This window comes from Aulonocara stuartgranti (assembly GCF_965226115.1).
Source record: "Aulonocara stuartgranti genome assembly, chromosome: 13".
Taxonomy (NCBI): Eukaryota; Metazoa; Chordata; class Actinopteri; order Cichliformes; family Cichlidae; genus Aulonocara; species Aulonocara stuartgranti.
In genome coordinates, this window is record NC_138949.1 from 7,722,849 (window position 1) to 7,745,627 (window position 22,779).

Sequence of the window (22,779 nt, forward strand, 5' to 3'; positions counted from 1 at the left end):
ATTTTTTTTAAGTTCTCTTTCCTTTATTTAAGCATTGAATAGATTTTTCTATCAACTGATCAGAAGCATAGACATCTGTTAAGTAAAGTACAGGCTCTTGGTAAATGCATTGAGGAAATTAATGACTGGTTGTGCCACAATTTTCTCCAGCTAAACAAAAACAAAACTGAAGTAATAGTCTTTGGTCCCAAAGAAAAACGATTACAGGTCACCAGAGAACTTCAATCTATACACCTAAAAAACACAAACCAGGTGAGATATTTGGGTGTAGTGATGGATGCAGACCTAAACTTAGAAAAACACATTAAGACAATAACAAAATCAGCTTACTATCACCTCAAGAATATATCAAGGATAAAAGATCTGATGTCTCAACAGGACCTGGAAAAACTAGTCCATGCATTCATCTTTAGTAGGCTTGATTACTGTAACAGCATCTTTACAGGTCTACCTAAAAAAATCAGTCAGACAACTACAGCTCATTCAGAACTCTGCTGCTCGAGTCCTCACTAAGACCAAAAAAGTGGACCACATCAGTCCAGCTCTGAGGTCTTTATACTGGCTGCCTGTCCGTCAGAGGATAGACTTTAAAGTTCTGATGCTGGTCTATAAAGCTCTGAATGGTTTAGGACCAAAATACATCAGTGACCTCCTGACCCAGTATGAACCTTCCAGATCCCTCAGGTCATCTGGATCCGGTCTTTTATCAGTTCCCAGTCAGAACCAGACACGGAGAAGCTGCATTCAGCTTTTATGCTCCTTATATCTGGAACAAACTCCCAGAAAGCCTCAGATCAGCTGAAACACTCAGTTTATTTAAATCCAGGTTGAAGACTCACCTGTTCTCAGCTGCATTTAAATAAAGCACCAAATCCACACTTTTAAGCTTAAATTTCAAAACTTATATTTTAACTACTGATTTTATCTACTGTTCTGATTTTATCTGTTTTGATTTTATATACTGTTTTTTTTTTGTTTATTTGTTTTTTAAATAAATTTTAAATCATGCTTTTTATTTGTTTTTGTTTTTAATGTCTCTGTAAAGCACTTTGAATCACCTTGTTGTTGAATTGTGCTATATATATAAATAATTTCCCCCAGGGATCAATAAAGTATTCTGAATATATATATATATATATATATATATATATATATATATATATATATATATATATATATATATATATATATATATATATATATATATATATACATACACACACACACATATATATACACACACACTTGCCTTGCCTAAAGCTCTTTGCCTGAATGAGCTGCAGACCAATCATGCTTCCGCAAGTAGCAGCTGCATAAAGCCAAATTAGCCAGAAATTATTTGAAAGTATTTAAGTTGAAGTTTTTCCCCCTTTTTTGCAAGTAGATGTTACGTGTGTAATTACCCAATGCAGCTGATCAATGCAGACTTTAGCAGCCAACAAGGGCAACGAAGGGTCTTCTGGTCTCATCCTGGCACACTCTTTAAATACAGATACAGCACCAACCCCCTGAAACGCACACACACATACACGGAAATGTCAATGACAAATTGTGATTAATGAGCAAACAGCAGCCACTTATCATTCAGCCACAGATGACATGGATCGCTTTTGAGCGACTGTATCAAACATACATTAACTGTCCTCACACAGCCCTAATAGACCCATTTAGACACATGGTCACTTAATACATGTAGGTCAATCATTAATGGACCACGTGCACGTGCACATGCGTGAGCACATGTGCGCGTGCACGCCCGCGGGCCCTAAATAGAAGCAGATCTGACAACACTGAGGCGGTCCCTCTCCTTCTAGGGAGCAGCCTATTTCTAGATCTCACCATTGATCTGCTGTCACTTTATCATGCAATCCACATCAATTTTTCTGTCACACGCATGGCTCTGTGCGCACACACACGCAGACACAGACACTTAGAGACTGAAAGAGCACTGTGAGGTATTCTGAGGACTCCCATTTAAAAAATGTGCCTTTTTAAGATTACATTTCATTACCATGAATACCTAGATAGATAGAATAGATAGAAGATAGCTATCTCCTTTGGGTGTGATGTGGTGTTTGATTTAAACGGAGAAATGAGCTCACTTTCCGGGCGGCCATGAGTGACAGGCCCAACTGGTGCCACAGGTGAAACTCGTTGAATGAAAACTTCATGGCTCGTTCCAGACACTGCGAGGAGAAAAACAAATACACAAACATGTTTAAGTTATGAAACTTTGTACAAGTAGAGTGCGCCGATAAGAGTGGATGGTTCGGTGTGGACATTAAGCTTTTTGTTTTCCTTTACAGTCACAAAGCTGAATGGCCAGTGTTCGTAGTCACATTCCTCTCGCTCAAAATCGATTGTCAGTCAGCGCTCACCACCCACTCTGTGCTGTTTCAGTACATAATGATGTGAGTGATGTGTGTGTGGACAAGCACAGGATGGCGTGGAGCGCCGCTCATTCAGATGTTGTCAGTCATGCAGAAGCGAGCTACATCAAGAAAAAAGGTCTGCCAAGTAGTAGGATTAAAAAATGTGCACTTATTAGAAAGGTTGCACACAAAGTAACATGCAGACAAAGATGCCATGCTGAATAGAGCAAAGGCACACAATACCAACCTCTGTAGGATTTAATTGAATAAGAGAGTGTGGAATATGTAGCTAATTGTAGTCGTGAATGGGCTCTGTATTTTCTAACATGAACTGAAGCGTGTAAGAAATGTAATGGTTCACTGCAGGTTTTTATGAAGCTATATGAAGCTGCAACTGTCTCTGCTGCTACTGGCAGTATTGCTGACCCTTGTTAACCCAGCTAAATCAGGCCCCAAACCATTACAAATCCCTACTTAACCTCTGTTTAGAAGGGTTAATATATAGAGCTCGAAGTAAGCTTCAGCCAAATTGTAATAACAGAGGTTAAAAGATACAAGTGCGTTAAGTCTCCTACTGTACAGTACTTTGAGCTGCACCATATATAACTGTTGTATCAACTGGACTAAATGCTTACAGTTTTGCACTATTAACAAACAATGGAATGACAATTAGCCCTGTGATAGACGTGTCAGCTGAGACATATGTGTTTAAGAAAATTGATGGAATTAATTTAATTAGATATTATTAATTGATAACTTTTTCTAAAAACTGGTTCAAGAACCACCTATGAACAGTGTTTGCAAGGATGCCACTTGTTTTAAGGATATAGTAAGTAATTTTCTGAATTATGTAACGGAAAAAAAATAAAATTGTGTTCATTCATTAGTGTGAAATTATGTCTTCCAACAGCAACTTCCAACCACTTACGTAACTACACCTTATAAATATCACAAATAGCTTTTAAATCTTTTAAACTATAATGACCATCTAATAAATGCACAGCTATGTTTTCATCATCGTTTTCTCATTATGTCTTCCTCCACTTCCACTTCATCCTCTTCCTCCTCACTTCAACCCACCACATGAAATTCACCTTATGCCTGAAGTCAGGGAACATGCAAAAACATTACTATTTATTCCCGATATCGTTGCAGTTACTCCTAGATATTGTCAGGCTGGCTAAACAAGAAACAACAGTTGGTTAAAAGCTAACAATATGCAGGCTAATATTAGGCTTGAGTATCCTAAAAATCGCTTGATTACATTCCCACATCGTATGAGTTTATTTACTAAACATCACTAAGAGTCCAACAATGTTCAATTAACTTCAAAGAAAGTTTCACTAACAGCGGCTAACAACAGCTAAAACAGCAGCTAAAACAGTGGCTAACAGCGGCTAAAACAGCAGCTAACAGCAGCTAAAACAGCGGCTAAAACAGCAGCTCTTACTGACAGAAAAGTTCAGGATATCCTCAGTAACTCTCTTTAGCATCGCTGTCATCAGACAGTCATATTTAAAAGTGGGATAAACAGCGGTCTAACAACAGACACTCACTATAGATGAATGATGACTAAAGTTGTTTGGATTACAGCAACCACCAGAATTATGCACTTGAACTGGGAGGGGTAAGAAAACCGAATTCAGCTGACTGCAGTCTTCAAGCTTCTATCGGTGAGATTTTACACGGTGTACCTTTAAAGAGTGCACAAGTAGGCAGGTGGGGGGTGGGAGGTTTAAATTATACAACATTGATTCTGGAAACTACAGTTCATGTTTGGTTTCATAATCAGGCCAAAACTACATGACTGGGTTAATGACAATGTTTGGGTGGGTTAAGGTAAAATTTGACAAGCTGACTATCACATAGAGACACCTTACAGGTGAGAAACCAGCTGTGTCGACTAAAGGGCAGCATTTGAAGCCCTGAGACTGACCAAACATCTATCCATCTGTCCATCCAGACATCCTGTTAACTAGAGAGATGGACCCTATCCCAGCTGACTTTGGGTGAGAGGGTGGGGTACTCCCAGGTCACTAGTCCATCCCAGTGGGTATAATTCATAAAATGATTATTTCCTGTTTGAAAAACTGACATAAATAAACATAAATTATGACATCACCAGTGATTAGTGTGAATTATTAATTACTAGAGTTTAAATTTTAAAAATAAAATTTACTAAAGTTTAATTAAGTTTATTAGCAATAGTCCTTTTAAAGTTTTTCAGTCAGGTGCTTATGTTATAATGAAAGTGTTTCTGCTACTACTCACAGTGGACATTAGGAGACATAACAGTGCTGTAAGCAGGAAAAACACGTTAGACCTTATATAAAACTAAGATGGAGCTGCGGCACATACTTGACAGATTAAAGGGATATCATTCAGTTTCACTTGCTGGGCCCACGTCTTCATTTGAGGTTTGATAGCGTTTTAGTAGATAAAGGTGAATGGCTTGGGCATGAATTGAGCTGCGGTTTGAGGAAGGCCTTGAAGGGGACTGGCCGCGGCTCCCGGGCCTGGCAGATCCTCGTGTACTAAATATAAGTGAAGAAGTTAAAGAATTAAAAGGGGAGTGAGGGAGGGGCATGTAAACAAGAACGAACAGCTTGTAGAACTGGGGGAACCTATATAGATGAGAACCGGAAGGAGCATGTTTGGGGGCGTGGTCCCGCTTCTGAAATTCAGATACTTTATTTCCAATTATTTAGTACAACATTTGCCTTTTTTCCTCTCCTCCACAGCTCAAGACTGAAATACTGTTTGGAGACAAAGAGCAAAGAGTGGAACTTTTCAACTCAGGTTACTAAGTTACTGTCACGATCTGCGGGAGCAGACTGTGTGAGCTGTGAATTGTGGACCCAAATGCAGATACAAAGGGAGGCGGAGCTTGACTTAAGTTTCAAACGGAAAACAAGCCTTTATCATGGCTGATTACAAGAAGGCAAAACAAAGCAACAAGGACAGTAGCGAAACTAAACTAGAACGTAAACTGGGAAAACGAAAAACTATGAAAACTGTGACTCAACTCTAAGAACTATGAGAAGACGTGAGGGAGGTAACACAGACGACCTAGCAAAGACAGAATGAAAACACACAGACTAAATACACACAGGAGGTAATCAGGGGAAGTGGAAACATATGGAGAAACAGCTGACAAAAATGAACATCATGACGCCACAGGGAAAAGTAGCACTAAGCACGATGAACATATAAACAAGACTTTCAAAGTAAAACAGGAAACATGATGGGACACAGACATGACACGAACTTGATAACATGAGCCACGCAGAAACACACGAAGGGCGAAGGGGACTTAAACACAGGGGATGAAGACACAAGGGGAATCTGATGATAACTATAACAAGGCAACGTAGGCAAAATAGACGTGAGCACATAAACAATGAATATCAAAATATAAGAAAATGAAAAAACACAGGGTTACGACCCAGGACTGTGACAGTTTGTGCTTCAGACAAACATTCTGTGCACAAAATGAGAACCGTGACCTTTGACTCTGACTTCCACTGACAGGAAGGGTATTGAACTGAACTGGAATGCGTACAAGAGTAAACTAGCTCTAGAGATTTATGTTTTTTAAATGCATCAGTGGTAAGATAAAATCTTTACAGTATATGAATAAGAGATAACGTTTATATTCCTTAGTATTACTACTTTGATAGACAAGTCTTTGGAATAGGTTGCTTATTTTCCTTTTCCTTGAATATGAAGGGAAAGCATAACAATAATATGAATTCCTGGTATGAAATTAAAACATGATTTCTTACCACAGAGACACCATGGACTGACTGATGCTACAGTAAGGATGCAATCAGTCTTATTCACGACGTCAAAGAGGGAATGTATTGACTGGCTGACACCTGATTTTAAATAAATGGCCCATGCAGGCCTCATACATCAGCAAATTGATCCACTGGTGTAGGTGGAACTACCTCAGCGTGTGTGGTCTCCCATATGCTATATATGAATCAGTGAGACTTGTGGACAAACCTAATTTGAGACAACCCCGCTAACCTCCGCCTCTTAAACTTCCCACATCTGGGTAGAAAGTCACACTGGGGGGGGGACAGTTTAAACAAAAAATGAGAAAATGGAGGAGGAATTCAAAGCCAGAAGAAGAACTAGAAAAGAACAGGCAGTGTGGGGGATGGTGAGAGATGAAGAAAAGACTGAGAGGCAGTGAGAGAAAAAGACACATAATCCCTGTGCTCCAAGTGATAAGGACATTCATTAAAAAGTTTGGCAAAGGCAAAGCTCTCACTAACACATCTCATCTCTCCCTCTTTTGCTCGCCTCCCCTTAGACCTCCAGCATAGTGTGCGTCTGCATGCGTGCGTGTGTCAGAACACCTCAGAGAGCATGGCGTACTGCCCCCTCCTGACCATGCCGATGGTGAGCAGGTCATAGACTGAGGTGGCGTCCTGCAGACTGGTCTTGCGAGCCTCAGCCTGATCCGGCAGACGACTGATCACCGCGTCACCGCTGGCCTGGATAAAGAGAGACGCGGGATGAGGAAGACGAGGAAGCAAGGAAAGGTGGATGTGTGTGTGCGTGTTTACATATCTTTGTGGGGACCAAAACTGGAATTTTACCAAGCTTATGGGGACCAGCAGCCCTAATGGGGACAAAATCCCGGTCCCCACGAGTTTGACTCAAAATGTGGTTTTAGTGTCGGGGTTACAGTTAGGTCACGGTTAGGTTTAGGCCTTCATTTTGGATGGTTAGCATTATGTCAATGAGGTGTCCCCACAAATATATGAAAACGAATGTGTGCGTGTGTGTGTGTTGTGGTTTGTGTGTGTGTGTGTGAGAGCATCTCACCATGGATTCTGTGATGAGTAGCAGCAAAATGGCCTCCTCCACCACGTCCTGAGGACAGAAGCAACTGCCAGGACACAGAAAGCAGGAAATAGTACCAAGAATGGGAATTTTATCCCTCTCTCACTCACACACACACACATCCAGAAGTACACTGGTGTGAGTGTCACGTTTCTGTCTCACCTGTGGAGCTGTAACATAATACAGACCACCCTGGATATATCACTATACAGTAGTATCTCAGATGTCTCTCGCTCTCTCTCTCTCTCTCAAACACACACTCTTTGGGTCTTACACTTTTCCTTCTATTCATCACTTTCTTTGCCCCTCTCATCAACTCCGTGTCCTTTTAAAGGACACGTTTACCAGACACCACAGAGGCCTTTTCAGGAGGCAACTGATAACAAAAGCCACGAACAATGCCGAAGCACAGCCTGTTTCTCCTGTTCCTCCTCTCTCCTTCAAATCTCAGACATGGATTTAGATCTTCACTTATGATAGTGTGGGCTAGCTTAGTCATGTTGCGGTGACTAAGTATGGCTTGCAGGGCCCGAGCAACAAGCGCAGGATTCCTTTGCAAAGAGGGCAGAAACTAGACAACTATGTGGTGATCATTGTTGTGTGCTGTTGCACATAACCAGTTTGTCCTGTCCGGGCTGGCCAAGGGTTTCTTCTGCCTTCTGCCGTTACGCTACGCTGACATGTTATGTTATATAAGCACTATGTTCAAAGAACCGCCCTATAGCACAGATAAAACAGCAGCCTGCTTTCTGGTGTCAGAAATGAACTAATGAATGAACTGAAGTCTGGCTTCGCTCTGAGCCCTTTAACCTCCTCTAAAGCAGGTTTTCAGCCAGTGTTAATTAAGCCTGGGATGTGATGACCTCTAGTGGCATTCTAGTGGTTTCTCCAGGACAGAGCTGAACCACAGGCGCAGTGAAAACCACCCGAATCAGCTTCAGACATCACAGACGACCTGAAAGACCGTGTGATTTGTTTTGTTTCTCCAGACAAAACCTGTTTAAAAGTTCAACCTTCAGCTAAACTATTGACAAGTAATAGTTCTTCTTTAACTCCGATGCTTATGTTTTGTTACAAATCAGGTTAATTTTGTTAGGAAACAAAAAAAGCAAATTTATCTCACAATCTATAAAGAATATAGACCGTCCCTCCCAGCCCCAGAAAAGAGAAAATAGAGCAGCCTCTGGGAAAGTAACAAAGGAGGGAACCCATGACTGATGGACATGTTGTGTTTACAGAAGAGACAAAAATAGCAAAATCCCATCACAGGCATCACATTATTAAGAACAATATTGTTTTTTGGGGGCCATCTTAATGGTGTCCAACCAAAAAACTATTTTCTTGTTTCACATTTGTCTCTAATAGACTGGCAGCCAGCCCAGCATGTACCCCACCTCCCTCCAAATGACAGCTGGGATAGACTCCAGCCCTCCCAGATCCTGAAATTGGATCAGTGGTTAAGAAAATGGATGGAAGGGAAATTCATCTTAGTGTTGCTAAGTCAGTGGACATGGGAGTTAATGTAGGTTGTCATGCAGCAGGTCAACACTCGGGTCATACTGCAGTAAGCACCAAGGTCTTAACAGGAGGGTAATTTAGACAAAAGAGATACTCGTGGGCTCAAAGTACTAAAGCGACACTCCTTAGTGAGATAATCTTTGTCCACTATTGTCAGCTGATACGGTGAAGTAACTAACACCATCATAGCAGTCATGTATAGCTTTATAAGCTAAATACTTAGCATGACTCAAGTAATTGCATTTAGCACGATTAGACTAGAGCAGACTGAAACAGAAAACCAAAAATACTGAAATGAAAACAAAAGAAACAGAGAGTGTACAAACCATTCTGTGCTGTAGCGATGTGGTGGTTTAACAGTGGGGTAGATGGCGTCTTTGGAGGCGGCGGCTCCTTCTCTGTGAAGCCAGGCTGAGGGTGGGGGGCCCAGCGGGGGCCAGTAGCTGTCCTCGCTCACAGAGCTCAGCAACACTTTTGCTAGTTTTCTCGCTGCAGACTAGGATGGAGCCACATGCAGATGCTGTATTAGTGCAGGTGTGGAATACTGATACTTTGAGTCCTGTATTTATGCTGTTTTTCAGCTTTCATGGTTTAACTTTGTATGATTCTCAGTTCTCAATCTTTATTCATCTCAAGCAGCCAGGATACGATAAATAAGTCTGTCTGAAACAAACTATTTTAACTCCCTTCCCCCTCCTGTTAAGTGCGCTTTCTCCTGATTGGCTGCCCCTCGCAAAGGCTTCTTAACCACAGTTTGTAACTGAATTGATTGTATTTTAGGAGCTCCGCTCTCACTGGCATCATACAGATTCAAGAACAGTCCTGAACTTTCAGTTTACAGGGATTACTCATATCTGACTATATGTGATCATGTTTAATATGATCATCCACTCACCGCTGTAACAGTTTATACACATGACAGAAAAATGCAGAATCTGTCCACTTGAAAATTTGAATGATAATAATAATAAGAATAGAAATAACTTTCTTTTTTCTTTTTTTTTTACTGATCGTTTTACAGAAAACATTCCCGTATAAAGATGTGTTTTCAGTGTTTTTCTCTAAAGCCAAAACACTGGACTTCATCAGATTTGGTGCAGAGTTGGAACAGTCCCAAAGAAAGAAAATATTACATTTGAATGTGGACAGGTCACTGGCTTTGGTGGAAGGCGCGTTCGCCTACAGTCTCTCTAGATTACAAATTGTGCTGAACCAATCACCTGCACATCATATGGCAGCAGGTCAGTTAGTACTTGTTCTTGTGTTATTATGTATGTGTATGTATAATATTACACATACAAACTGCATGAAAGCTGGTGAAAGCATACGACTGGTGTCGAGTAAATGGACTTGAAGTATGTCACAATGGTTAAGTATTAGAATACAGTGCAGTGTGTGTGTGTGTGTGTGTGCGTGCATGCGTGTGTGTGAGAGGTGGCCCACCTTTCTGAAGTTCTGAGACCCTCGTGACTCCACCACCCTCAGCACTCTACGCAGCTGGTGAGCACCCTGTGCAAGATGACTAACACACACACACACACACACACACACACACACACACACACACACACACACACACACACACACACACACACACACACACACACACACACAGTAAGCATATATCAGTGTGACATGTAGGTGTGAAAGTGTAACATTAAACAAAAATAAATGTGCAGAAGAAGAAGAAGTTAGGCGATCTAGTATCACAGTGTTACAGAGATAAAGTCCTGCAGGACGTTTGTTGCCATGTAATCAAAGCAAAAGTTTTTCTTTGACTGAGACAACACACTCGAACTCTTCTTTACTCACAGCGACCTCATTTATGGGCAGTGGATGAATGAGTAAGACATAATATTATACTTTCTACAGAGATGGTGTTCCTATGTGACCATTCAAACGCACCTTGCTTTTCTATGTCTAAGAGCAACACTGCCACCTATTGATCACGAGTAAAAATGCATCTGTGGTGCACTAAGGTCAAGTGGTGCTGGAAAGCTTAGGCTTGATTTCTTCTTCTCCTCTTCACTTTAACACAAGCTAAACGACAGAGCACACAGCTCTCTGCTCCGCAGAGCGAGTCTTGTGATCAAAGGAGGAATCAGCAATAAAACTCTGCAGTGCACAAAACAAGAATCCAATCTGCAGCTACACATGTAACAAATTCTATTTAATAATTATGTAAATATAATCAGAACAAAATTGAAATCATCTGACTTGTACTCTTATCAAAGACGTTGGAATTATACTGTCACATGTGAGCATGTGTAAAGATGTTTGCTGGTCTATTTTTTGCTTTTGAAAAATAATATGGTTGTTATGGTTGCTACCCTCACCCCCTATGCAGCAGACAAAGGTAAGCACTCTGTAATGCAGCCTGCAGGAAGTAGCCCAGTTCAATATCACTGGGTGAGTGAAGTAAAATGGTTTTGGCTGACTTGATGTGGGGTGTTGTTACAACCTGAAAACACAGAGATAAAACAGACAAGATTATTAACCCCCTATGAAATTTAAAGTTTCTGTCAAAAGATTATTACAACAACTCAGTAAACAGTAAAATGGAGTAAAATGCCAAACCAAACACAGCCATAACAGGGTCACACACGCTCATGCTCTCACACGGGCATAAAAAGCCCACCTTATCGAGCTCCTGCAGGTAGGACAGAGCTGCATCACAGGCCCTGAGGTAACAGGACAGGGACTCCTCCTCTCTCTCAGAAAGACGAACACGGGACACGGCAGACAGCGTCTGGTGATCCAGAGACAGACCTGAAACGCACGGAGAGAGACCGTGGCTTTTTTACGAGCACCTGCTCTCAGCGACTAACTACAGTGGGGCAAAAAAGTATTTAGTCAGCCACCGATTGTGCAAGTTCCCCCACCTAAAATGATGACAGAGGTCAGTAATTTGCACCAGAGGTACACTTCAACTGTGAGAGACAGAATGTGAAAAAAAAAATCCATGAATCCACATGGTAGGATTTGTAAAGAATTTATTCGTAAATCAGGGTGGAAAATAAGTATTTGGTCAATAACAAAAATACAACTCAATACTTTGTAACATAACCTTTGTTGGCAATAACAGAGGTCAAACGTTTACTATAGGTCTTTACCAGGTTTGCACACACAGTAGCTGGTATTTTGGCCCATTCCTCCATGCAGATCTTCTCGAGAGCAGTGATGTTTTGGGGCTGTCGCCGAGCAACACGGACTTTCAACTCCCGCCACAGATTTTCTATGGGGTTGAGGTCTGGAGACTGGCTAGGCCACTCCAGGACTTTCAAATGCTTCTTACGGAGCCACTCCTTTGTTGCCCGGGCGGTGTGTTTTGGATCATTGTCATGTTGGAAGACCCAGCCTCGTTTCATCTTCAAAGTTCTCACTGATGGAAGGAGGTTTTGGCTCAAAATCTCACGATACATGGCCCCATTCATTCTGTCCTTAACACGGATCAGTCGTCCTGTCCCCTTGGCAGAAAAACAGCCCCATAGCATGATGTTTCCACCCCCATGCTTCACAGTAGGTATGGTGTTCTTGGGATGCAACTCAGTATTCTTCTTCCTCCAAACACGACGAGTTGAGTTTATACCAAAAAGTTCTACTTTGGTTTCATCTGACCACATGACATTCTCCCAATCCTCTGCTGTATCCTCCATGTGCTCTCTGGCAAACTTCAGACGGGCCTGGACATGCACTGGCTTCAGCAGCGGAACACGTCTGGCACTGCGGGATTTGATTCCCTGCCGTTGTAGTGTGTTACTGATGGTGACCTTTGTTACTTTGGTCCCAGCTCTCTGCAGGTCATTCACCAGGTCCCCCCGTGTGGTTCTGGGATCTTTGCTCACCGTTCTCATGATCATTTTGACCCCACGGGATGAGATCTTGCGTGGAGCCCCAGATCGAGGGAGATTATCAGTGGTCTTGTATGTCTTCCATTTTCTGATGATTGCTCCCACAGTTGATTTTTTCACACCAAGCTGCTTGCCTATTGTAGATTCACTCTTCCCAGTCTGGTGCAGGTCTACAATACTTTTCCTGGTGTCCTTCGAAAGCTCTTTGGTCTTGGCCATGGCGGAGTTTGGAGTCTGACTGTTTGAGGCTGTGGACAGGTGTCTTTTATACAGATGATGAGTTCAAACAGGTGCCATTCATACAGGTAACAGAAAAGCTTCTTACAGAAGACGTTACAGGTCTGTGAGAGCCAGAGATTTTCCTTGTTTGAGGTGACCAAATACTTATTTTCCACCCTGGTTTACGAATAAATTCTTTACAAATCCTACCATGTGGATTCATGGATTTTTTTTTCACATTCTGTCTCTCACAGTTGAAGTGTACCTCTGGTGCAAATTACTGACCTCTGTCATCATTTTAAGTGGGGGAACTTGCACAATCGGTGGCTGACTAAATACTTTTTTGCCCCACTGTAAGCAAACAAACTAACAAAAGCTACCATTAAAAATGTAACTGCTTTAGTTTTCAGCTGGTCAGGTTAAGCTGAAAATGTAATACAGGAGCTGTGGGTGACTGGAAGAGGTCAGTTTACCTGATAAAATCATTAGTATTACTAATAACAACATTTCAAACAGGGTTTTTCGAAATGTGGCAGCTAGGGGTAAATGTTGTGACGTATATGTGAAATACAGAGGCTGAGCCTCACAAAATAGACTGAAAGTGGCGATAATCAAACTTTACTGCTTCAACTGTTTGTCCATTCATCGTTACTCGGTCTGCACTTGCAATGCTCAGTTGCTCTGACAGACTTCACCGAGATAGATCTGAAAATACAAGTAAGTTTAGTCTGTTAAAATGAGACTCGGATGTGCGTTGGACAGCTCTGACAATATTTACTAGTCCCAGAGGATGAATCCTGATCTTAGATGATCCCATGACTTTTCCTCGAGCATCTCTCAAGGTTAGTATTTGTGATTTCAAGTGAAGTATCTCAGCAGTTCTTGGATGGAAAATTGGTACAAATGTTAGCGTCTCCTTCAGGATGAGCATCTAATAACTATGGTTATCCTGTCTGCATGGCCATTTTCAGTTATACAAACGAAGGCATCACCTTTAGGGCTTTGATTGTCTTCCTGTAGAGGGTTAGGGCTAGTTCCTTTCTGCATTTCTATGCTCATGAACATCCTTCCTGCCTACATTTTCCCCTAATCCCCCTTAGTCAGTTGTGGTAGATGGCTGGTTCACCCAGAGGTTTCTTCCTTTCTTCCATTTGGTTTTGTGGAGGGGCTTTCACCTTAAAATTTAAAGCTTTGTGCTGTATACATAAAAATTGAACTGAACACTGTCCTTTTGTTTTTGTTTGTTTGTTTTTTCTACTTATAATTGCATTTCTGATGCACAAGTACAGAAGCGGCCGTTAACAGGCTGGTGCTGTCCAGATGATGTCTGCTAGTGCACTTATTTGTACAAACAAGTGGGAGGGGGGGGGGAGGACTTCTCGAGACCGCAGGAGGCCTGTGACGGGCAGCAGTCTCAAGCCAGACGCCAAGCTAAATCAAATAAGGAGACGTCATCATCCAAGTATTCACATCTGACTTCATTTCCAAAGCAACCCTGGGAAAAGTGCAGGAAGGAGACAAGCAGCTCCCGGAGGATCTGATCTACGTTAAAAGTGTTTGCAAAGACAATCCTTCAGTGGGCTTCAAAGCAATCAAAAGAAATCTGACAGTTATTGCAACAAATTCTCTCCAGTTTGATGAGCGTGAGGTCACATCCGATCATCAGGAAACAGGGAGTGTAGCCGCGTAATGATGATGATTATGATGAGTGAAACAAGATTATCCAGGCCTCCAGTGTAATGTTCTGTGAATGTGATCTGTGACCTTTAATGATGCTGGTATTCAGTGAGTCACATTAGAGCAAAAAAAAAAAAAAAACACTTAAGGCTGTATCTGACTGGAAAGAGCATATTTTTAAAATGACTCCAAAATAAAAAGTGATGGAGGGGGAGGGGGGCGTTCATGTTTGGGCTTGAGACAGCTTGTGATTGTGACTAACTGTAAATCCTCCCTTCACGTATGACTCATGATTGTTGTGCTTTTAAAAGAAGCATCTGTAGAAAAACGTGTCAAGACAAAGACCAGAGGTGGGAAATCAGCTTCCAGACGAGCTTTACGTTGTTAGCTTATTCCCAATCTGCTCCCTCGAGGTGTCTGCGGGACAGAACAGCGATGCATAGAAAGAAAATGCACCGCTTCATCAGGATCTTTAAGGTTAAAACACAATAGTAGCTCCGTGCCCAATCAAGCTGATGTTTTCCAGTCGTGCAACGTTTGAATCCACAGTCTGGCCCGTTGCCTCCCTTCCATTTCCACTTCCAAACCCCATAAAAGGTCATTGTGATTTTAAGGCTGTAACAGCTCCTATCAGAGGGATTAGTTAAGGGATCATTAAGGAAATGTATGACGAGAGTAGTTCAACCTTGCTGCTGGTGTTTTTCAAGGAAACCTGCCAGTTCTTAGAGCTGCTTTTGCTTACTGAAGGTGCAGGCTGACAAGCAGGAGATGTGCTGTAAATGTAAACTGTGCAGCGGTGTAGCAGACATCCAGAAGCCATACTGAAACACTGTCAGCTGTGTTATGAAGTGCATTATATTTCATGTAGATAGGGTTAGAGTGAGACCACTGCACAGATGCGACATTGGTGGAACGTCCTGAAAACATTGAGATTGCAATATATAATGTATGCTTTCCACCTCGCAAGTATTCTTTAAAACCACCACGGGTCTGTCTCAGCACTCATACCTGGCAGTATTAACAAGCAGTCAAATTTCTCCTGCGTGACATTTTTATACTAACTGTGCCTCCAAGGATTTTAGAGGTTTATGGAGCTCACTGGGACAGGCTTCATTAATAAGGACATATCGTCACTCTTTCACACAAAGACTGTGTGACAATCAGTTGGCATTAAAATCACACATTCAGGAGTGGAGAGAGGAGTTCCTGGAGTTAGTGGAGCGTTAAAGTGTAGAGTCTACTGTTTGTAAGAGGAAAAAGTTTTAATGGCTTCTGTCAGGTATATTTTTAAGTAATGATCCTGTTTCTAAATTAAAAGAAATGTTATTGCTGCTGAGTGCGAAAAAATCAATTAAGGTCTAAAGAGATTTTATTATTATTACGTGTCCTTGGTAGCTAGCGGTGCGCTGCTGCCACCAGCTGTCAGTCAGTGACATAGTGTAGAACCAGTAGCACGGCTGCAGTTAGCGGTACACGCTGATCGGCCACAAGTCAAAATCACAGGAAGGTGAGGTGAATCACATGCACTCGCTGTCGCCTTACAGTGAAATGCATTGGGAAACCTCGTGTCCTTGGGTTCATATGCATCGTTACTTAGACACATACCTAAATGCTTTTGAGGGGCATCTGCAGAATGAAGTGGAACACACCTGAGCTACCTGCCCTGTAACCCCCCTCATCCCAAAGGAGCTACTGCCAACGTCCTTTAAAATTAAATAAAAATGATCAGGAAAACCTCAAGTCCTGGTCCAAACTAAGCTAGTTTCTCCCCCATGACATTTCCCACGAGCCCTCCTGCTTCCTGCTGTCCCCTCGTTGTCCTCTGGTGCTGGTGAGTGCGCCGTGTTGTCAGTGATTTTGCTTTTTCATCGACCTTTCAGCCTTGCAGCTTAAAAACAGCCACTACCGTGTGAGTACGAAGATTAAAGCTCACTCCTCTTAACTTAAATGCATTCAAGACACTGTAGGATTTTCTTTCTCTTTGGTGTACCTGCAAAAAAGTGGATGTGCAAATCTCTTTCTTAATGCTGCCCATTGCAACGACTGTCGATCATGGCAGCTTAAAGAAACAAAGTCACGCAGTAGACAGCCATACAGGACAGGAAGTGCAGAAAGATTATGTAACCAACTATATTCAGTTAAAACTGAGCAGAGAGCATGCGCAGAAAACTACACACTCCCTACTGCACATGCAACAGATTGGATTCTCTGCAGTGTTTATCTTTGTTTTCTCTTCAAAATTAGTTTTTCTTTTCTTTGCTATCAAGAACCAACCAATTAAACTCTTAGAAATAGGAAAGAAAAACATTTTTTACCTTTAATCACGAACGCCTCAGCCAGCAGGCGGAGGTGGTAGGTCGGCTGGTCATCCTGCGTTAGCTCCTCCAGCCCCACCCTGGCACACATTCCCTGGGCGTCCCGGTAGCGTCCCTGCACGTAGTGCACTTTGGCCATCAGCAGCAGAGCCTCGTTCAAATACCGGGGCTGCAGGACAGCAATATAAAGAAATGCTGAATAGGAAGAAGCCACGGAAAAGGATGGAATTTATAGAAGCTGTCGGTGCTCTGTGAAACAATGGCTTTAGGGCTTTGTTTGATTAAATGAAGGAAGTCGTTTTTTAAAAAGCAGAGCAAAGTCTAAAACTCAGATGTCAGAAGTAAGTTAGATGAGACTAACTGTTAGACGGCCTCGGCTAAGGATGGTATTGAGGAGTCTTTTGGCCTTGCACAGTTTGGGCTGGGTTTTGTCCACCAAAGGTTTGGACCTGCGTAGCAGATCCATGTTTTCCAGCACGCACTCCTCCAGCAGCGCCTCTGCCATCAGCAGCGTCCCGTAATCATCTAAAGGAGGGGGCGGCATCAAAAAGATTCACAGTGAGCGGAGTATGCTGAAGGTCTGAGCTAAAGGTCACAGGTCATTTGTTTCTGTAGCCAAAGCAAACCTCCCTCAGTCCATTCAAAACAGCAATTCCCAGGGAGAGCAGTTTAAACATGCCTGAGTCCTTAAGTCTGTTTAGAAACTACAGTTTCCATTTCTCCTAATATTTTTCCTAAAGAACTTTAATCTCGGTATCAGCAGATAAACACTCCCATCCACCTACAGCGATTTAAAGTTTACATGTGTAGTAAAACAACCCGCTTCAGATGGAGCCTTGCACTCAGTTACAGTCCAGTAGTAAACCTCAGTGTCTGTGTACACACACTCGATTAAAGCTTTCCTGTTTGGCTTTTTCACCGTGCGTATGTGTGTTTACCACTGCCAGCTCTGCGCGCAGTGTTTATGCCCTGATATACTTGACATATTTGCAAGTTTGGTTTATCAGCACAGTCAAGGCTGAAAATATCTGCGAGGGGAAGGTGGGGGCTAAACACCAGGACGTGTCTCAGCCCGTGGCCACATTAGGAGCAATGTAATAACTGCACCGTCAAGTTGGAGCCTAGACTTTGGCAAGAATCGGTGTTGTAAGGACTGAGATAAAAAAACAAAAACATTCTGGTTTCACTTCAAGACTTATCAAGTAGAAAGATCAAATTTACTCTGTAGTTTGCTCACACTCAGTTCTCTTGAATATCATCATTGCTCTGATTATCTGATTTTCTCTATTTTCATTTTAGGAGCAGCCTTATCATTTCCTACTAATCACCTCCCCTTTAGTCAACAATTTCCTTGGATTTCAATAAACATTTGAACCTCCTGTGAATAGGATCAAAGCGTTCGTTGCTATTACTGATGAGCTTTACTTTGTTTGAAGCGTGAGTAATAATGCTGGTTTCAATATTTTCATAGTAGCACATGGATCTCTTTATGAAAGAGGTCACTCATAGTGATAAACACAAAGAAAGTTTGCTTTTTTAGTTCTAATTCCCGGATGTTTTCAACCCATTGCTTGTTCTTTTATGAAAAACTCACAGCATTGATTTGGTCTCTTCTGTTCCTACTTTGTCCCTGTCAGACATCTCCCTCTGGGAGCCAGCATTCTTTCTTGTTTTTATTTTATTTATTTATTTATTTTTGCTAAAAAAAAAATAAAAAAGAAGGAAAAAAGAAGCTCATTCAAGATTGTTTGAAACACTGAAGTTACTAAATTACTTTTTTCATTGTGTTTTAGTGGAGGTAGTTGCAAATTATCAAACACTACTGGTTAGCTAAAGGTTAGCCCTATAGCTAGATATGCTAATATATGAAGATTATAAACTCAGGGTTTGCAGGGAGATAAAGTACAGCAACTAGCTATCCAGTTAGTTAATGTTAACATTAAGTGGAGGTAGTTGCAAATTTTCAAACACTACTGGTTAGCTGATGGTTAGCCCTGTAACCAGATATGCTAATAATATGCTAAGAGTGATTTAAGGCAGATAAAGTATAGCAACTAGCTAGCTAGTCAGTTAAAGTAGTAGAGCATTTGGTTGCTTAGTAGCCAAATAACCCCTTTAGAAGTCAGTGCAGACCAAAATGGAGTAACAGATAGCACGCACTGCACTAACATTAAGGTGGACAGAAACACCACTCTAAATGTTTGCTAAGATGTTAGCTGTGCAGGCGTGCCTTCCACTCTGGTATGTCTGAAAGCCACCTGTTTTGTAAAATAACTTGTGTTCCTCTAAGCTAAACCTCTGTGGGTAAACAGCTTTCTAATTTGACCTGAGTACACACTTTCCAGCTTAGTTTATAACATCCAACATCCCTTTCCTCATTACACCCAGAATTTTTAAACCAAAACTGTAATGGTGAAAATGCTAATATTGAGGATTCAAAATGAGACTTCAGAAGCCTCACGTCCATGATTTTCTAACACTGGAAAATAACTCAAAATGTTAGAAATATTCCAGTGTTAGAAAATCAGCACTGCTCAGTGTTAGCCATTGTTAATCTTCAAAACTGACTAGGTTACTTTTAAACATATAACACTGTCAAAAGTGTTAATTTAACACTCAACAGTGTTGTATTTAACACTCAGAGGTGTGGACCCATTTAGACACTCTCTAGTGTTAATTTAACACTGGAGATTTTGCTGTGAATTAACGAAACCAGACACTGTGTTACTATGAGGTCTGTTTTAGTAGCTGAAGAACACAATTTTTTTTGATTAAGGAAGAAATTGACATTTTTAAATTGAGATTGAAACATTAGATTAGTTAGAAGCAACATTTCAATGCTCTAATATGAAATAATTTCAGATGTACACAGATGAATATAATGCTACACTACAACTTTCTGGTAAAATGGAGACACCTTGTGGTGAAAGCTTTTATTACATTTATAAAGGGTTTTTACAAAAAGTAGCTTTAAGGATACGTGCGATACCTGTGGGGAATAAAATGAATGGTCACATAATGTTTTTTAAATTCACAAATAAAAATGAATAAATAAATACATTTACTACACAGTAGAATATACTGTACTTCCCGTATTTTACTAAAAGCTCCAAATCTTCGTCTGCCTTACACACCTTATCCAAGTAGCTATCCTAAAAGATCTGCTGTTTTTAAGTAGCGCATTACCCCCATCTGTCCTTTCTGTTTGAGTGAGATAAAATCAGACTGTTACATCTTCCTCACAACATCACCTACAGCAAACTCCCCAAAGAAAAACATTTGAAACTTGAAAGCAGAGTACACCACCTATTACTGCTTTTTTACAGTTTTACAGTTGGTTGGAAGTTTAACAGCTTATTGCTTTACTTGAAACAAAGTTCCTCTATCTCTAATCTAAAAAGAAAAACCGTTCCACACACAGTTCCTGACAGATCAGCTACAGTGTGAGTCATGCATGCTCACAGAAATACCACATTAATTTAACACATGAGCGCGTGTGCGAGCAAGGAGAAACTGCTGGTCTGCACTATCAGCCAGGACCTCAGCCCATATTTACTCTGCTAAGGTGAGGGTTGGAGGCAGGTGCATTAGTGAGCTACCAAATGAATGCTTTATGAGGCACAGAAACAATATGCGTGTTTGCATTTCTTTGAGCACGTGTACAGTGTCAAGTGATTTCAAGGGCAGAGGCAGGCAGCTAATAACCTGTTGGAAAAATCTTGTTTTGCATGCAGGCAATACTGCTCATCTTGCACGCAGAAGGCCACTCAGTTCCTTTAATTATTTATATACCCTTTCAGTGTGTCTACTGTAAACTTTCATTGAGGCCATCCTACTGCCCTGTGTGACCCTCTCTGCACATCACATTTATTGCTGTAATATCAACGCTTGAATAGATTTGCTTAGAAAAACTTCAACAAGCAGAAGCCAGTGTTGAGAGATCAAGGTCCAACCTGTGCGCAAAAAACACTGCAAAAAATGTCCATGCTTGATCAACACTCAGTGAGTGTTTTGTGCAAATCATTAGAACTAAAGCTCGTGGATATTGCTATAAATCCTCAGTACTTTTAATTGTTTAAGAGAATTTCTTACCGCTTCTCCCCTGGAAGCAGCTTCCCGAAACTTAAAAAACTTTTTCTTTTTTTCCTTTTTTTTACAGTGTACAGATCAATGAACAGTTAAAAAACAGCCAGGAAGTGACAACAGCCACCTGAACTTTAAAAAAAACCCCAGGTGCATACCACCATCAACTCACCGTCTTCGTGGATCCGCGCAGCCTGCATCTGCTCAACTATCGCCGGCATCTTGTCCCACTGGCACTCGGCCCGGTAGCGCTCCAGCTCCGCTTCCAGCCGGGCCTGAGTGAAAGAAATCCGGGATGCCATCGCCGCTCTGTCCCGATGGTGACTGTACTCCCCGGACACGATGGGAGTAACTGCAGACTAGGACCAGGAGAAATAAATGTGTAATCACAGAGTGCGGAGGGAGACTGGTGGAGGGTGGGGTGTGGGTTATTACGGGCACAGAAAGTCAACAGCAGCAAAGTCCAGAGAAATACATGCAGGCGTTAACATGGGTTTAATTGCTGTTACATTACACATCTGTAGGAAGCCCCAAGAACCCGCACACTCTGTTTGTGCAGGAACTATTGCTCGTGTTTATTATAACATTCACATTCCTGCTTTTCTGTCTAAAGCTTTTCCCCCTTCAACTTCAAATGAGTGTGGCATTTGGAGAGGACTTGATCTGTAGCTGTTTGAAGGGAAGGAAGTCCTCTTAAAACCCATGCCCCTAATCTCTTGCCGTCAACACTTTAACTGGATCAGGTAGAGCTTAAGAAACAGCAATGCAAAGAATGCTGCAGCAAAGTGGGCAACCCAGCCGAGGCAGGATATACAGTACAGACACATATTGTGGGTTGTTTTTTTTAAATAAATGAGTGAAAAACAAAATCTGTTGTAAATCTTTGGTTCACTGACGCTGGATCAGTACATCTGACAGCTATTGCGCTGTGAGGTGTAATTGCGCTTTATCAAGCTCAAGCTCAGGAATGTGATGTAAAATATAATTCAACTAAATGGGGGACGCTGGGGGGAATCACACAGTGAGCATTTACCCATGAAACCACAGCACAGGGTGCACATACAGAGGAAACGAGGGTCACTGACTACTCAGGATCTATCAGCTACTTTATGACATTAAAATAAAACCTCAAGCCTCCTGAACAGAGACTTAGCTGCTTCATTTTCTCTCTGGAAAGTTGACATTTGCTTGACATAAACGACGCTCGTCCCTCTTGTCGTGTCCACCACCCTGTGCCGTGCGGTGCTGACAGACCTCACAGCTGAGCGGCCACGCCCCCTGCTGACGTAGAGAACGTCTCAACTCAAAGTGACCCGATAAGATAGGTCCGCCACCAGGGGGCGTGGCTTCGTTTGAGCATACAAAAAGGGGGCTCTTTAAGTGGAGGTGTGTATGTGTGTGTTCATGGATATTTAGAACTTTATGGTAGGAATACTTTTACATATGTAAATATCTGGGACATATCATTGGATTCTCCAGGCCTCTCTGAACCCCGGTGGGAATTTTCGCCAACCCCAAATTCTAGAGTGGCTCCGTGGTTTGGTGGGTCACACAATTTGATGTGAAGTTTGCTGGTTCTATTCAAGGAAGAGACAGACAAAGAAAAGCCCAACATCAGAGGGTCACAAGCTAGTGTATACTCCTTCAGCTGGTGTTGTGCCAAAAAAGAGAGTGTGTTTTTTATGGGTAACGTATTTTATTATGTTGGTAAAAAAGACTGTAGTCAACAGGATTTATGGAGGGGTTATATATGGAGAGGAAAGAAATGACATGTTTTGCTGGTATCTTTATGATCCAGCCTTATTGTAATTACATTATATTCAATCTAGTGCTTTTTGGCCACTTAAAATATCTCTTGAGAGCTATTACATTATATTTGTTGCAATT

At 41.6% G+C, this 22,779-nt stretch overlaps 1 protein-coding gene across 1 annotated transcript in view; it reads right to left on the bottom strand.

The window, feature by feature from the left end:
• The window catches only part of ttc7a (tetratricopeptide repeat domain 7A), a 69,181-nt gene extending 47,047 nt beyond the window's left edge, over positions 1–22,134 (bottom strand). The window contains exons 1-12 of the mRNA XM_082556388.1: positions 22,020–22,134; positions 21,065–21,251; positions 17,171–17,334; positions 16,810–16,978; positions 11,386–11,516; positions 11,084–11,208; positions 10,191–10,269; positions 9,074–9,243; positions 7,212–7,275; positions 6,740–6,877; positions 2,103–2,186; positions 1,404–1,508 (exon numbers count right to left, since the gene is read on the bottom strand). Of these exons, the coding sequence (XP_082412514.1) occupies positions 1,404–1,508; positions 2,103–2,186; positions 6,740–6,877; positions 7,212–7,275; positions 9,074–9,243; positions 10,191–10,269; positions 11,084–11,208; positions 11,386–11,516; positions 16,810–16,978; positions 17,171–17,334; positions 21,065–21,251; positions 22,020–22,076 (1,473 nt within the window). The 5' untranslated portion in view covers positions 22,077–22,134. The remainder of the gene's footprint in view (positions 1–1,403; positions 1,509–2,102; positions 2,187–6,739; positions 6,878–7,211; positions 7,276–9,073; positions 9,244–10,190; positions 10,270–11,083; positions 11,209–11,385; positions 11,517–16,809; positions 16,979–17,170; positions 17,335–21,064; positions 21,252–22,019) is intronic.
• Positions 22,135–22,779: the final 645 nt, after the last annotated feature.